We start from the raw sequence: 15,448 nt of genomic DNA on the forward strand, positions 1-15,448 counted from the left end.
GGCATCGCACTGATCCCTGAGGCTTAGAATGAAAGTGAAAGTGTTATCGCTCAGTTGTGTCCAACTCTGTGTGACCCCATGGACTGTAGCCCACCGGGCTCCTCTGTCCATGGAATTCTCCAGGTAAGAATACAGGAGTGGGTTGCCATTTCCTCCTCCAGGGGATCTTCCCGATCCAGGGATCAAACCCAAGTCTCCAGCACTGCAGGCGAATTATTTACCTTCTGAGCCACCAGGGACGCCCAGGAGGAGGAGCTGGCATGAACCCCTTGCCCAACATACTACACTTTCATGCCCCAAGCGTTAAGAGGTGGGGCCCATTTGAAATTCTCAGTCCATCTTTGCAAGGGCTTGCTGTCATGATAACACTCCTCGACCTGTGGACTCCACCCACCATGCAGACACTATAACTCAGGCTGGCCCTTGCTGACATCACCAGCCTTGTTTCTTCCATGGACCCTAGGGTAGGCAAGAGGAAGGAAAACAGACGCCGTGAGTGGGAGTGAAAGGATGGGCACAGAGTGCGCAGCCAGGATAACAGAGCAAATAAATTAACCCATCACTTTCATCTAAGAGCAAGGAGGTTGAACCAACTGGCAAGTAAAAGTGTCGTGGTGGCGCCATCTTCTGGGCCATATGTTTATTGCAATGAAGTTGTGGCAAAACTGGGTCTAGGTCTCAAAACTGGGGCTTTTCCACCCTGGCTGGAGACAGCAGACCAGCAGTGTCCTGAGATGTGCTGGAGGCAGCTCTCTAGGGATTTTCGTGACTGTCAGGGTGTAGTTTTTTTCCCCTAGTGTGAAACAGTGGCTTGCCTGAAATAGATTACGAAAGCCTGGCATCCTTAACTCATGAAAAACATAGATCTCATCTTCCCTCTTGGGACCAGAGAAGGACTTTTCCTGTTTTGATCTTGGCTTTTATAAGTAAGGGAGCATTTTTGTCCTATAGAAGTGGAACCCCGCCACCTCTTACAGACACACACATACAGAAATAAAACATTGTTTGAGCCACTGCAAAATGAAATGCTATCATTTCCTCTCTCTTTTAAACATGTATGTTGTGATTTATAGTGTGAAGTTTGAAGATAGGAAAATAGAGGCCACGGTGTAGAAAACAGCTCAGGGGAGGCTGCAGGAATACTGCACCTGGCAACAGGCCATCATCAGCTCCTTAGAGTCAGACCGTGTTCAGTTCAGTTCAGTTCAGTTGCTCAGTCGTGTCTGACTCTGCAACCCCATGAATTGCAGCACGCCAGACCTTCCTGTCCATCACAAACTCCCGGAGTTCACTCAGATTTGCTTCCTGACCTGCATATAGGTTTCTCAAGAGGCAGGTCAGGTGGTCTGGTATTCCCATCTCTCTCAGAATTTTCCACAGTTTATTGTGATCCACACAGTCAAAGGCTTTGGCATAGTCAATAAAGCAGAAATAGATGTTTTTCTGGAACTCTCTTGCTTTTTCCATGATCCAGTGGATATTGGCAATTTGATCTCTGGTTCCTCTGCCTTTTCTAAAACCAGCTTGAACATCTGGAAGTTCATGGTTCACATATTGTTGAAGCCTGACTTGGAGAATTCTGAGCATTACTTTACTAGGGTGTGAGATGAATGGAATTGTGCAGTAGTTTGAGCATTCTTTGGCATTACCTTTCTTTGGGATTGGAATGAAAACGGACCTTTTCCAGTCCTGTGGCCACTGCTGAGTTTTCCAAATTTGCTGGCATATTGAGTGCAGCACTTTCACAGCATCATCTTTCAGGATCTGAAACAGCTCCACTGGAATTCCATCACCTCCACTAGCTTTGTTTGTAGTAATGCTTTCTTAGGCCCACTTGACTTCACATTCCAGGATGTCTGGCTCTAGGTGAGTGATCACACCATCATGATTATCTGGGTCGTGAAGATTTTTTTTGTACAGTTCTTCTGTGTATTCTTGCCACTTCTTCTTAATATCTTCTGCTTCTGTTAGGTCCATACCATTTCTGTCCTTTATCGAGCCCATCTTTGCATGACATAGTCCCTTGGTATCTCTACTTTTCTTCAAGAGATCTCTAGTCTTTCCCATTCTGTTGTTTTCCTCTATTTCTTTGCATTGATCGCTGAGGAAGGCTTTCTTATCTCTTCTTGCTATTCTTCAAACCGTGTTATAATCCTACAAATTCGGTCACAAACGTGGGACTGAGGGTCACACCCAGAAGGCCACCTTCAAGGCGCTCACAGTCCATGGAAAAGATGACAAGTTGGAATATGACTGGAGCAGAGACAGGAAAATCTGTGTGATTACGCAGAAGAGGGGCAGGGGGTCTTGCCAGTCCAAGGTGGGAGGCATATCAAAGGTATGTCCCACTGGGACCTCCCTGGTCGTCCAGTGGCTAAGACTCCACGCTCCCAGTGCAGGGTACATGGGTTCAATCGCTGGCCAGGGATTTAGATCCTACGTGCCCCAACTAAGACACGGCACAGCCAGATTTTAAAAAGAAGGATGTATCCCCCTGAATAGATGGCAGTTTGACACGGAAGGATCTTTTTGCTTCATTTTTACTAACTTCACCTGTCAACAGACTGTCAGCCTTGATCTCTCCTCTGTGACCGCCCCTCATCATCTGTCAGGGATTTCCCAAAATTATAGATGGCTCCCTGAATACCCAACCCCAAGAAAACCTTTGTTGTTGTCAAGTATCAGAGCAGTTCAGGGCACTAGAGACAGGATCAGTGCTTGCCATGCCCTCGGAATGACGGAACTGACGCTGGGCCAAAAAACCACCTGATGAGTGTTAGCCTGGCTCTCCTCCAAGTAAGACCTCACCCTCCCTGATATAAGTGAGGATGACAGTGGGCTTCTTCTTTGTTTCCCTTGCTCCCCAGTGTCATCCAAGAAGTTAGTAAGATCATCACCATCAACAGGTGCTTCCAAAAACCTACCCCGGAGCCTACCTCAAGTCATTCGCTCCACAGTAAACATTCACTGATTCCCAGTTCTATACCAGTTACTGTGCCAGGAGCTATCACCATTAACTGTCCTTTAACTACCTTCAGTTGCTTGCAGTCTAGTGGGGACACCAGCAGAAAATCAGATGTTGCAATAGAGTGTCATATAACACAGTATTAAAGCAGCAGGGCTCTCAGCCCAGCTTGAGGAACGGGGTTTCAAACCACAGGCCATGGCCTGTTTGAACTCAGTGCACACAGAATCTTGTCCGGTCAGTAAGAGGGGGAGAGCTCCTCCACGCCTGGGCTGCATTAACCTGTGACTGCTGCATAGAACAGCAGGCCTGGAGGCCCGTGGCACTCTCTTCTGTAATCAAAGAGGAGTCAGGTTGTGACCCTTGGTGCACAGCTTGAAAGGCTCTGTATTTGTTCGGCAAATGCCTCTTCCTCCTGGATCAGCCTCAGGGTCTCGTGAGGAGAAGTAAAAGAGGCTTCCTATGACTCTTTCTGGGCCAGAGCTGGCTGCAACACCCTCTCCAGCAGAGTGCAGATGTGCAGTATCTGAGGGCTGTGGGCCCCAGGCTGGCCTGTGATTATGGGGATACTGGGCCCGTCCTCAGCCCTCTTTTCTCAGACTGTTAGCCATCCTTCTGGGTGAGGCTACAGAGTGCATTGTCCTCTCCCCAAACCCTAGTCATGATGCTGTTTTTTCACCCAGATATCCTGCAGCTGGTGTTTGCTATTCTCCTCTGTTATTCTCAAACAGCTTTTTAAAGCTCCCACTTAGTATACGTTTACTGTGCGCAGAGCAAAACTGTGTGTGTGTGTGTGTGTGTGTGTGTGTGCGTGTGTGTGTGCGCGCGCGCATGCACTTAATTGCTCACTTAGTTGTATTCAACTCTTTGCAACCCCGTGGACTGCGGCCCACCAGGCTCCTCTGTCCATGGTATCTTCCAGGCAAGAATACTGGGGTGGGCTGCCATTCCCTTATCCAGGGGATCCTCCCAACGCAAAGATCAAATTCGCATCTCCTACACTGGCAGGTGGATTCTTGACCACTGCACCACCTGGGGAGCTAGAGCCAAGATTAGGTTTCTGCTTCTCAGGAAATTAAGTCACTCAGTCAAGGTGTGGCGCCAGAAGTAATCTCGGATCCCAGGTACAGATGAGTCCCGAGGCCAGCCTCAGCTGCCTGGGGGCCCTGCCCACAACTCTCCAAATACACTCGCCGTTTGTCCCCTACTCTCAGCGTCTGTGGTGGGAGAGGAGGAAAGCCCATTCGTTTCTCCCGAGGAGAGGAGGCAGTGGGCCTGTTAGTGTTGCTGTTGGCCAGCAGGTGGCGCCAAACTGCCTAAGGCCGGAGTCAGAACACTTTGCTTCATACCACAGTCAGAGATGCTTTCTGTGGCTTGGCCCTTTCCTTCCTCCGTTTCACCCATATAAAAAGAGCAAAGTAAATCCCCAAGAGAAGAGAATTCTCTCATTAAATGACAATGGAAAACACTGGTCTCTTTCTGTTTGATGAAATTCCCTGTATAGAACATCTGAGCTACAAATTCTCAAAGTTACGTTTGTAACATAAAATGATACAGTTCTAACATGTTTCTTGCCAGTCATTTGTACCACTTGTCCTTAGGTTAGAGTTCATTTTAACTAAATGGGAATATGTTGCAAAGTCTCTGGGATTGAGGACTGGCCCTCTTGGCTCGCTTACCTATCACCGCACTTACGCTGTACTACAAATTTCTGCATACACTGCTGCAACGCTCAGGTTTGAAGGTCTCTGAAGGGAAAATGCTTTTATTTTCATCACACACAATTGGCCCTGAGAAATCTCAGCTGGAAGAACGACTGGGTAGGTAGGAGCCTTGTAAGAACCAGCTCTGTTGGATTTCATCTCTGATGCTTTCCGGGAGGCCTGACCACTTGTAGTGGAATAAACGGGGAACCATCTGTGCCATTATATGGCATGATGTAGCATCCCTGGTGGCCGAGACGGTCAAGAATCTGCCTGCAATGCAGGAGACCTGGGTTCAATCCCTGGGTCAGAAAGATCCCCTTGAGAAGGACCTGGCTACCCACTCCAGTATTCTTGCCTGGAGAATTCCATGGACAGAGAAGCCTGGCAGGCTACAGTCTATAGGATTGTAGACAGACACAACAGCAGCTAATACTTTCACAGCAGGATGTACTGATGTGAAGCTTCTGAACCTCAAGATGAGAAAAGCCATTACCATCAGCTGCGTCATCTCCATGCGGTGGGGTGCCTACAGATCGGAAGGCAGTCCCCCTGGGAACTGTGCCTGATGAGGTCACCCCTTCCCCTCTTTTCTCTGCACAGCGGTCGCAGTCTGCATTCTCACTCAGCAGAGAAGATGCCCCGAGGACCCCTTCGCTGGAGGCTGCATCAAGGCAGCCGAGGGAGCAGCAGCCGAGGGAGGAGGAGGCGTTGCCCAGCTGGAAGAGCGTGGACAGGCTGGACCAGACAAGTAACCGTTCTGCGGGGTTCAGAAATGCTGTTGGGAGGCTGCTTGGCTGTCGTGAGGTTGCTCAGCCCCTCCTACCATCAGTCTGAGTGGGGGTGTGCCCATCTGGGACGGCGGGGCCACCAAGGTCTCTCACACAGCACACTGTATATAAGGCGGGCATGCTTCCCATGTGGGCAGTTTGCTTGCTGAGACCTGTGAGGCAGGGGGCAGGTGGTTCAGAGCCCACCTAGCTGCACAGCCCCACTTCAGCTGCCTGTTCTGTGTGGACTAGGAGCAGATGTCTTATGATATGCAGGCCAGGAGCACCAGGGCTTCCCAGACAGCTCAGTTGGTAAAGAATCCGCCTGCAAGGCAGGAGACCCCAGTTCAATTCCTGGGTCGGGAAGATCCCCTGGAGTTGGGATAGGCTACCCACTCCAGTATTCTTGGATTTACCTGGTGGCTCAGCTGGAAAAGAATCCACCTGCAATGTGGGAAACCTGGGTACGATCCCTGGGTTGGGAAGATCCCCTGGAGAAGGGAAAGGCTACCCACTCCAGTATTCTGGCCTAGAGAATTCCATGGACTGTATAGTCCATGGGGTCACAATGAGTCGGACATGACTGAGACACTTTCACTTTCCCAGGGACACCAATCCAACCTAGCATTCATTTCAGCGTCCAAGATACCACAGCTAATATGGCCCCCAGGCCCAAGCGTCAGGACTCTTCAATTACTCATGTTAACAAGTGTCTCCACAGCAAACAAACAACAAAGAAAGAGCATTTCAAAATTTAGACTAAGAAACTGACAAACTTAGGAGGTTTCATAAGCACTTCTAGCAGACAGTCCATTTCGCAAAACAGTTCCTGCTGGCTTATGAGCATTCCAAATAAATTTGTAAAGGATCTTGGTTTTCAAAACATGTTTTGTGCATAAATTTCTCTAAACTAAGGCACCTATGTGTACTTTTATCATTGCATTAAAACACAAAATTTAGCTCAACAACACCACACGCAAAAAAAGATTTCACCCGCAGCTCAAAACGCCATGCACCTCTCAGGATGAAGACTTAAAGAACAGAAAGCACTTGCGTAGAAAACAGCTGGTTTTTCTGAGGACCACTCGGCCCTTGACATGCTAAGCTGTCCAGACTAACCCCAGAGGTCTTCAAAGATGTCTGATCTGTTTCGCAGGAAGCAGATTACTCCTTGGGGGCACTGCTCCATCCCAGCAGAGCAGAAATGTACCACAGAGGAGGCACAGAGGTCATCCCAGAAGGTTAATGTCCCTGGACTATTTTCAGAGGTTCTGTTTATGCCTCAGGGAAAGGGCCGGCTCTGGAGCCTGTTGGTCCACGGCTGAGGTCAACTGTAGGGACGCTGAGTAAACCCACCTTCAGTCTTCAGACTTGACAGTGCCTTCGACAAATTCATATCCCCCCAGACACATTCTCACTTCCCAGACCTTGACTGAGCACCTGCCGTATACACACCACGTGTGCTCAGTGTGGGGAAATAAAGATCCGAGGGCAGCCCCTGCTCTTGAGTTTCTCAGTGTGAGTTGGAGACGGGTTTACTCAGCCCACAGCATCCCTACAGCCTTCCCAGCCTCTGCTCTTTCCTCCGCACGAGCTGGCTTTGGGACAGTGCAGGATGACTGAGACCCAGCCCCTGCCACAGGGCCCCCGTCACCAGGGAGGAGCCCTGTGCGTGGTCAGCCAGAAGCCAGGATGGATACTGGAGTGAACCGGAAAGGCTGTCACAGCAACTCAGGGAAGGAGGAGCCCACTCTGGGTGGGGAGACCAGAAAGAGCTCTAGGAAGAGGGGCGCAGAGGAGGAGGGCTGTCTGAGGGGCCCCTCGCTCTGAGGTGCTGACAGTCCTTCTCTGGCTTTTCTCTCCCTCCTGCCCGCAGCTGTGGCCCCAGTTCTGCAGAGCCCTGATGGGAACTGGATGGCCCTGAAGGATGGGGCTCTGCCCCCAACCCGCCTGCTGCCCAAACCTAAGAGCGGCACGTTTCAGGCCCTGGAGGCGGCCTCCAGCGTGGCATCCGCCTACGATGATCTGGGCTCTGACAGCGAGGAGGACTTTGACTGGAGGGAGGCCTTGAGCACGCTGTGCCTGCAGCCCCGGGCTCTGCCCGGGGAACCCCAGACTCAGCCCGCACAGGCTCCGGGCTCAGACCAAGGCCCCTCTGCCTCCTCTGGGCCCTCGCCCAACCCCGAGGCTATGTGGTCTGACTCGGAGACCTCCTCGGTGGGCTCATCCCGGGAAGCTGGGCACCGGGCCAGGCTGTCCTGGTTGCAGAGGAAGGCCCCCCGGAACCCTGCAGCCGAGAAGATGCGCCTACAGGGAGAGCTGGATGTGAACTTCAACCTTCAGGCAGCTGGCAGGGAGACCTCAGACAGCAGCGAGCCTGAGGAGGCCCCCCACGCTGCAGATCGGAGGGCCAGAAGGTGGAGGAGAGCCCGGGGGGGCTCCGAGGAGCTAAGCAAGGAATTGCCTTCCCCCAGTGGCCATCCTCTGGAGCTGGACACACATCAGGTAATAAAGCAGGGTGCACATAAGCACCCACTCATTTTTAAGTAAGCTGTGCCCCTCTCCAAGCAAGAGTGGCATGGAGAGTCCTGGATTCTGAATCCACAGACCCAGCTTCTTATCTTGGTTTTGCCACTGACACAGGTCACAACTCTTGGAGGCATACCCTCCTCTCTGGAGATGAGAGCTTAGAGTTCAAAGTGGGCTTGCAAAGTGTGGCCCCCAGACCAGCCGCAACCATAGCACCTAGGAACTTATTAGAAATGCACATCCTTGGGCCCTGCCCCAGAGCTGCTGAATCCAACATTCTGGGGATGGAGCCCAAGCTGTCTTGGTGATTCTGCTGTGTGTTAAAGTCTGAGGGCCCCTGGCATGGAGTTAAGGGGATGGGATCTAGAATCAGCCTGCCTGTGTTCAAATCCAGCCGTGTGACTTTGGACAAGGCATCTTCTTCGGTCTCAGTTTCCTCATCTGTCAAATGGGGATATTACAACCCACTTCAGAGAATGGCTGTGATGAGTGGATACGTTTGTAAAGAGCTGAGCTCTCTCCTAGAACACAAACAAGGGCACAGTCAGTGTTGTTTTGATCGCATAACTGAGGGTGCAGTTTACTAACATTCTGTGATTCTTGGTTCCCATCATAAGCCATCTCGAGAGTCCTCAGTGCCTCCTCCCTCATGGTTTAGCTCATGAACCCCCTTAGAGAATCTGATTAAAGCTACAGAGTCTCTCTCTAGAAAAACGCTCCTCTTTGCACACACACTCTCTCTCTCTTTTTTTACTTACAGTGTCAGGCAGTTCGTGGACCCGCATCCAGATTAACTTGCTATTCTCTGGAAACACCCCGCTCATCCCCAGCTCTGGGTCTAAGATCATGCTGTGACCTTGCCCTCACCTCTCCCTGGCCATCCATGGTGATCTCTTCCACAGGGATCACCGTGGACTGAGTATTAAACTCTTTGATGCCAACGGAGGCCTCCCCATAGCCATGTTTTCTAAAGTGACACAGGTGAAGCCTGGAAAGTTCACGTGCCCTTTTGAGCCGTTTGGAGCCGCGAGCCTATGGGAGGTCTATTCAGCTGCCTCTGTCTTCTGTAGGCACAGCATCACTGCCACTCACATAACTACCAACGCGGTGTTTTAGGCCCCTAGGGAAACCACACCCACTTTCTGAACAGCATTGCGTCTCCAATAGTACCCAGCTACCGTGTCTTGCATTCTCAGTTGGGGTTCCACAAAAAGCAGGTCTAGGGTTAAAAATCTGGTTGTAGATTTTGAGAGAAGCAATCCCAGGAAACCCAAGAGTGAAACCAGGAAATGAGAAAGGCCGGTGAAGATACAACATAGGCCACTGGGGCCCCATCCCACCAGGGACCTGCTGAGAAGCCACGTGGGTCACAGCTCAGAATTCTGCCCCCAGAAGATGGGCAGCAGTTGCCCAGTCTCCTATCTCCCACCGGTAGAGAGAGGCCCCACCCAGGGTGGGTCTAAACTTCATACACAGGTTTGCATGAATGGTGCCTGAGAAATCCCTCAGATGGAGAGAGAGATTGGATCTGAGGTGGAAAACCATCAGTGGGTCAGAAATTGTCCCCCATAGCTGTGGGCAACTCATGTAGGTCCAAGGGGATACAGCCTGGGACATCACCAGCATCTGCTACAGTAAATGTATTAGCTTCTATAAATGTGTCAGCCAGGTCCCTGATCCCGGGGCCCCCGTTAAGGTAGTCGTGACCTCAGAGGTCTTCAGGTCACAGAATTTAGCATCAGTGCTGCCTGATCTCCTAATATATTACTTAGAAATTTGGTCCAGGCTCTCACTTTCTCCTCTGTGAAATAAGATCATTACAAATCTGCCATGTGAGTTTGTCATGATCATAAATGAAAAATTTATAAAATTCTGTTCAACTATGATTCAGTATCATCTAGCTCAAGTCGAGACAGTTTTCCAGGGACTCTGGGTGACTTCCCTCAAGGGATATCCTTGGAGGTTGTCTGCGAGATTGAAATGCAGGTATAAAACGCCGCCTATCCATCACCTCTAGGTGCCTGAAGTTCCCTATTTATTCTAAGGTGACTTGTAAGTTGTCTTCTGCTGATAAGTCTTAGGAGGCATCAACAGGGAGAAGGCGAGGGCCCGCTGAAAGGACCCAGGACCGATGCTCTCTGCCTCCCTGGCAGTGTCCTCTCCTCCCCACTAGGTGGCGATGGCATTGAACTTCTGGGGACTTCAAAACCCTGGCCCTCCTCTGTCCTCCCTTCTGTTTAATTTACTAAGGCAGTTCTCCCCTTAAAAAAGAAAAGGTATATAAATGTATATTTTTTAACTATTTGTGTACTTATAAGGGCTTCCCAGATGGCATAGTGATAAAGAACCCTCCTGCTGATGCCGGAGACACACGAGACGCAGGTTCGATCCATGAGTTGGGGAGGTCCCCGGAGGAGGGCGTGGCAACCCACTCCAGTATTCTCGCCTGGAGAATCCCCACGGACAGAGGAGCCTGGCGGGCTACAGTCCATGGGGTCGCAGAGTCAGACACGACTGAAGTGACTTAGTACGCACGCACGCACGCATACTTATAAGTATATGTATATATGCAAATATATAAATAACATAGACGTTATTAAAACATACAGATATAGGCGGGCTTCCCTGGCAGCTCAGTCAGGAAGGAATCTGCCTGCAGTGCAGGAGACCCGAGTTCGATCCCTGGGTTGGGAGGATTCCCTGGAGAAGGAAATGGCAACCCACTCCAGTATTCTTGCCTGGAAGATACCATGGACAGAGGAGTGTGGCGGGCTATAGTACATGGGGTTCCAAGAGTGGGACACAACTTAGTGACTAAACCACCACCACAGATATAGTCTGCCTTGACCACAACCCTACATCCCTGCTCTCTCCCACCAAATGGCTACAGTTGTTTTTGCGCATCATATATGTATAGCACATTTGAAATATTATTCTGTAAATGTATCTGTGCTTCAGCAAAATCGGCATCCTACTCCCTCTATTCTTCCACCGCTTCTTCCTAACAGTGAGCGATGGAGAGGTAGGAGCACACAGATCTCTGCATCCCAGTGGTCCCCAGCGGGGAGTGCCGGAGTGGGAGCAATTTGTCCAGGATGCAAGCAATATGGGGGCATTGCCTGATGGGAATTTTAAAACAATAATAAATCAAATCCAAGTCAGTCTTTTTGTTATCACCTTGCACTGCTGCTGCTGCTGCTGCTGCTAAGTCGCTTCAGTCGTGTCCGACTCTGTGCGACCCCATAGACGGCAGCCTGCCAGGCTTCCCTGTCCCTGGGATTCTTCAGGCAAGAACACTGGAGTGGGTTGCCATTTCCTCCTCCAATGCATGAAAGTGAAAAGTGAAAGTGAAGTCGCTCAGTCGTGTCTGACTCTTAGCGACCCCATGGACGGCAGCCCACCAGGCTCCTCCGTCCATGGGATTTTCCAGGCCAGAGGACTGGAGTGGGGTACCGTTGCCTTCTCCGATCACCTTGCACCAGGCACAGATAATTGTAAGTCATGCTGATGACAAAAGAGCTTTACCAGTGTTGCTCCAAACATCCCACCCAACCCCCCCAGTTCCCCAGGGTTCCAAGGCAGGGAGGAGTCCACAATCGATAGTTCCTCTAATGATGGACATTCAAGGCTGTTTCAGTGTTTGGTGTTTTAAACGCTACCGCAGAGAGCACTAGTGTGCAAACCTCTTTATACAAGTACAGGAGCAGACTTGCCGACTGGAGGGAGAAATGGATCTTTAATTTTAATGAGTACTCCCCAAATTAAACTCTCCAAACTTCCCAGCAGTCTGCAGAGCCACACACTGTGGCGCACATTTTTCTCATACTGTCAACAATACTTGGTGTTGTCAGTCTGTTACATTGTTGCCAACTTTATGTGAGGAAAAAAAATGTATTTCTTTTTAGTTGACATAGTTACTACTGAAATTGAATATTTTTTCCTATATTTACAGCTATTTGCATTTTTTTTCTTCTGTGAAAGACACATTTATATGTTTCTTCTATTACTTTGTCAGACTTTTTCTTCTTGATTTTTAGAAATTAGTTTTATTTTCTAAAGCACTGTAGATCTTTGTTCTTTGATGGTTACACACTGAAAATACTCTCCCCTTGTCTATCACTTTCACCTTAACTTTAAGTATATTTTACATGCAAAACATTTTGTTACTAATAACTTATCGGTTATTTTCATTTCCTTTAAATTTTGTGTCTTGTTTGAGAAAGTTTTAAATCGTCAAGGTTTCAAGAATGTTTTCCTGTTTTTTTTCTAATACTTTATAGTTTTGAATTTTACATTTAGCTCTTTAGTCCATCTGTACTTTACTTTGGGGGATAATGGGAGGTGAGAAGTGTTTCTCTGGTGGCTCAGTGGTGAAGAGTCTGCCTGCAAGGCAGGAGACTCAAGAAACGCGCATTTGATCCCCGGGTTGGGAAGATTCCAACATGGAAGTGTCATGTTGGAATGTCACAACATGTCAACCCACTCCAGTGTTTTTGCCTGAAAAATCCCAGAGGAGCCTGGCAGGCTATAGTCCAAAGGGTCGTAAAAGAGTCGGACACGACTTAGCAACTAAGCACAGCGTGCACACAGCATGAGGTAAGATCTAACGTTGTTGTCATCAGATCATTATTGGATAATTAAGCTTATATCTGCAGGAAACTATGAGCAGTTTTCTGAGTCATGGAAGTCATATTAGAATCATAAATCCATTCCTTAAAAGATGCTGCTCCTGGAGCTGAGATCCCAGAGAAATTTATCCCATGGGTCCTTATGGAGAGAACACAGAATAAATACAGCACCCTCCCCATAAACTGCTTCAAATGAACACACACTTTGGAGGCTGCTTCTCATGGTGTCACTCAGTGTGGGCCAGTACATCTCTCTAGGGACAGCTCAGTCAGCTCAGGTCTATGAGGGGCCAAAATAACCTGACTTCTACTGGTCCGAGCTGCTCCTGGATCGGGTTGGGGGATCTGTAAAGGAGTGAATGGCTGCCTCCCCCGAGCCCTGGTTCATGAGTGCTGTACAGCTCTGAATTCAAAGAGAGGCACTCTGAGACATCTTGCAAGACCACGCATGTTGGTTGTGGAGTGACAGCACCCCCCACACCTGTGAACAATGAGCCACCTGTCAGATCCACCTACCTCTGAGGTGTGTTAAGAGAACACTCCCAAGCAAGCCCTTCGGTCTAATTCAAACTGTATCTGAATTTCCTCCAATACACAGACTAAAGGATGAGAGTCCCCACTTCTCCACCCCAATTCTTCACCGTTGATTTTCACAGCTTGTTAGCATGGAACCTTCCTTTACATGAAAACTTAAAGAGCTGCTCTGAGACAAGGCTGCCGGTTCCTCATGCCTCTCACTCCCACCTCCACAGCAGCCTCCGCAAGTACAGATCGTAACTTGGAAACAGTTCAGAGCACTGTATGATCAAATACCCCCTGCAAAGAAGAAAAATCTTAGACAAAGATCTGTCAAGTGATTCCCCTTGTTAGTGAGAATTTCTGGGTGCCTCCATGACTAGGTGGTTGCAGAGAACAAGTCTAGAAAGCAATGAGATATTTACTGTATATAATGGTTTTTCTTTAACGTTCTTGTGTCACAGGCCCTGATGAATTATTAAGTTTCCTCCTCAGTGGGGAAGAGAAATGTGCATGAACACAAGTGCTCAAAGCTTTACATTTTTAACCAGGACTCTGTTGGATATTAAGGAAATGACAACCCACTGCAGTATTCTTGCCTGGAGAATCCCATGGACAGAGGAGCCTGGTGGGCTACAGTCCATGGGGTCGCAAAGAGTTGGACACAACTGAAGGGACTTAGGATGGACGGACCAGAAATGATGACTTTTGTTTTGCTGTAGTTAAATTATGGCCCTACTTTGGGTGGATATTAAATAGCGGGGCTCCCTGTCAGTTAAAGCCTTTACTTCCTTGTGGCAGTAAAGGCGTGCTCACCCCATGAGGGAAATGTTGAGCGCTCTCTAGAGTGGGGACTGCTTCCCAGGTGGCTCAGTGGTAAAAATCTGCTTGCCAGTGCAGGAGACACAAGTTCTATCCCTGGGTCGGGAAGATCCCCTGGAGGAGGGCATGGCAACCCACTCCAGTGTTCTTGCCTAGAGAATCCCATGGACAGAGGAGCCTGGAGGGCTACAGTCTATGGGGTCCCAAAGAGTCAGACGTGATGAGTGACTAAGCATCAACAATACAGCGGGGGCTGGAACCCAGCCCACTCACAGCAGGCAGCAGGTCCTTGGCAATGAAAAGACGGGGATCGGGAACAGCCCTCGGCCCCACTATCCCTGCCCCTGGCCTGAAGTTCAGCACATGGTTCTTTAGGAGCCTCTTTCGTGCCCCTTCTAAGATTCTGACCCTCATGCTGGCACTACTACCCAGGTACTGAATCGCTGTCAAAATCCAAGGATCATGTGACTGAATCTACACCCAGTTCCAATGCTGAGTCAGAGAGAGAGAGAAAAAGATGAAGTTCACTGTTAATGCTGCTTCCTTCCTAAAAGATGTTTCCACAAAGTGACAGGCCAATGTAGTCAGTATGAAAATAACTGTGACTTACATGCCTATTCCTCATATAAACACTGACCTGAGAAGTCCAGGCTAATGGTTTTCTGGGTATTTTGTACGGATTGCCATAATTCCAGGGAGCAAATGGCTGCTATTTCAACAAATGGCGTAGTTAATTCTGCCAGACAGGAGATTCCAGAGGGAAAGCAGACCAGGGGCATGGCCCACCAGTCAGAGGGATTTGGGCACTGGAAGAGGGATCCGGGTCCCAGATTTCATTGAGGTTTCCTGGTGCCTCTGACGGTAAAGAATCCGCCTGTAATGCAGGAGACTCGGGTTCAATCCCTGCATCTGAAAACTCTCCTGGAGGAGGAAATGATGACTCACTCCAGTATTCTTGCCTGGAGAATTCCATGGACAGAGGAGCCTGATGGGCTACAGTCCATGGGGTCACAGAGACAGACACGACTGGATGACTAATACTTTCATTTTTCTGGTTTATTTTTAAGTCAATTTTATAATAAGAAGGACTCAGCTTGGGAATCACACCAGGACAACCGACCTGTAACTATAAAAGTTAAAATTGAGGCTTCCAGCTGACATCCAGGTGCTGAGCTCACATAACCCCCTTCACCAGACTGGTCCCCAAGGCCCGGGCCGCCCTGTGCGGCTCCACTGGCCCAACTCAGACCCTTGCATGGGGAGGAGTGCTCCTCGAGGCAGGCAGATGTATTTCAGTATTAAGTCTGATAAAATTCCAGGTTCCACCTTCCCATTTCCACCCTCTTAAGCTGACCAAGGATTTGACGTATATTTTTGTAGGTATGACTGTTCTTATCACACCAGTTATTTTTTAAAATGCCTTATTCACCAGAGTACAGCATGTGAATAAATCTACTTTGGGCTTAACATCAATACATCGGGAGAGGATAAACCTCCACCTTAAGGCACCAGAGA

General features: G+C 49.2%; 1 protein-coding gene across 1 annotated transcript in view; it reads left to right on the plus strand.

The window, feature by feature from the left end:
* Positions 1-15,448, plus strand: part of MYRIP (myosin VIIA and Rab interacting protein) — a 217,994-nt gene that overhangs the window by 155,444 nt on the left and 47,102 nt on the right. Inside the window, exons 9-10 of the mRNA XM_069560700.1 lie at positions 5,272-5,419; positions 7,315-7,943. Of these exons, the coding sequence (XP_069416801.1) occupies positions 5,272-5,419; positions 7,315-7,943 (777 nt within the window). The remainder of the gene's footprint in view (positions 1-5,271; positions 5,420-7,314; positions 7,944-15,448) is intronic.

The sequence above is a fragment of the Ovis canadensis genome, chromosome 19, assembly GCF_042477335.2.
Source record: "Ovis canadensis isolate MfBH-ARS-UI-01 breed Bighorn chromosome 19, ARS-UI_OviCan_v2, whole genome shotgun sequence".
NCBI lineage: Eukaryota > Metazoa > Chordata > Mammalia > Artiodactyla > Bovidae > Ovis > Ovis canadensis.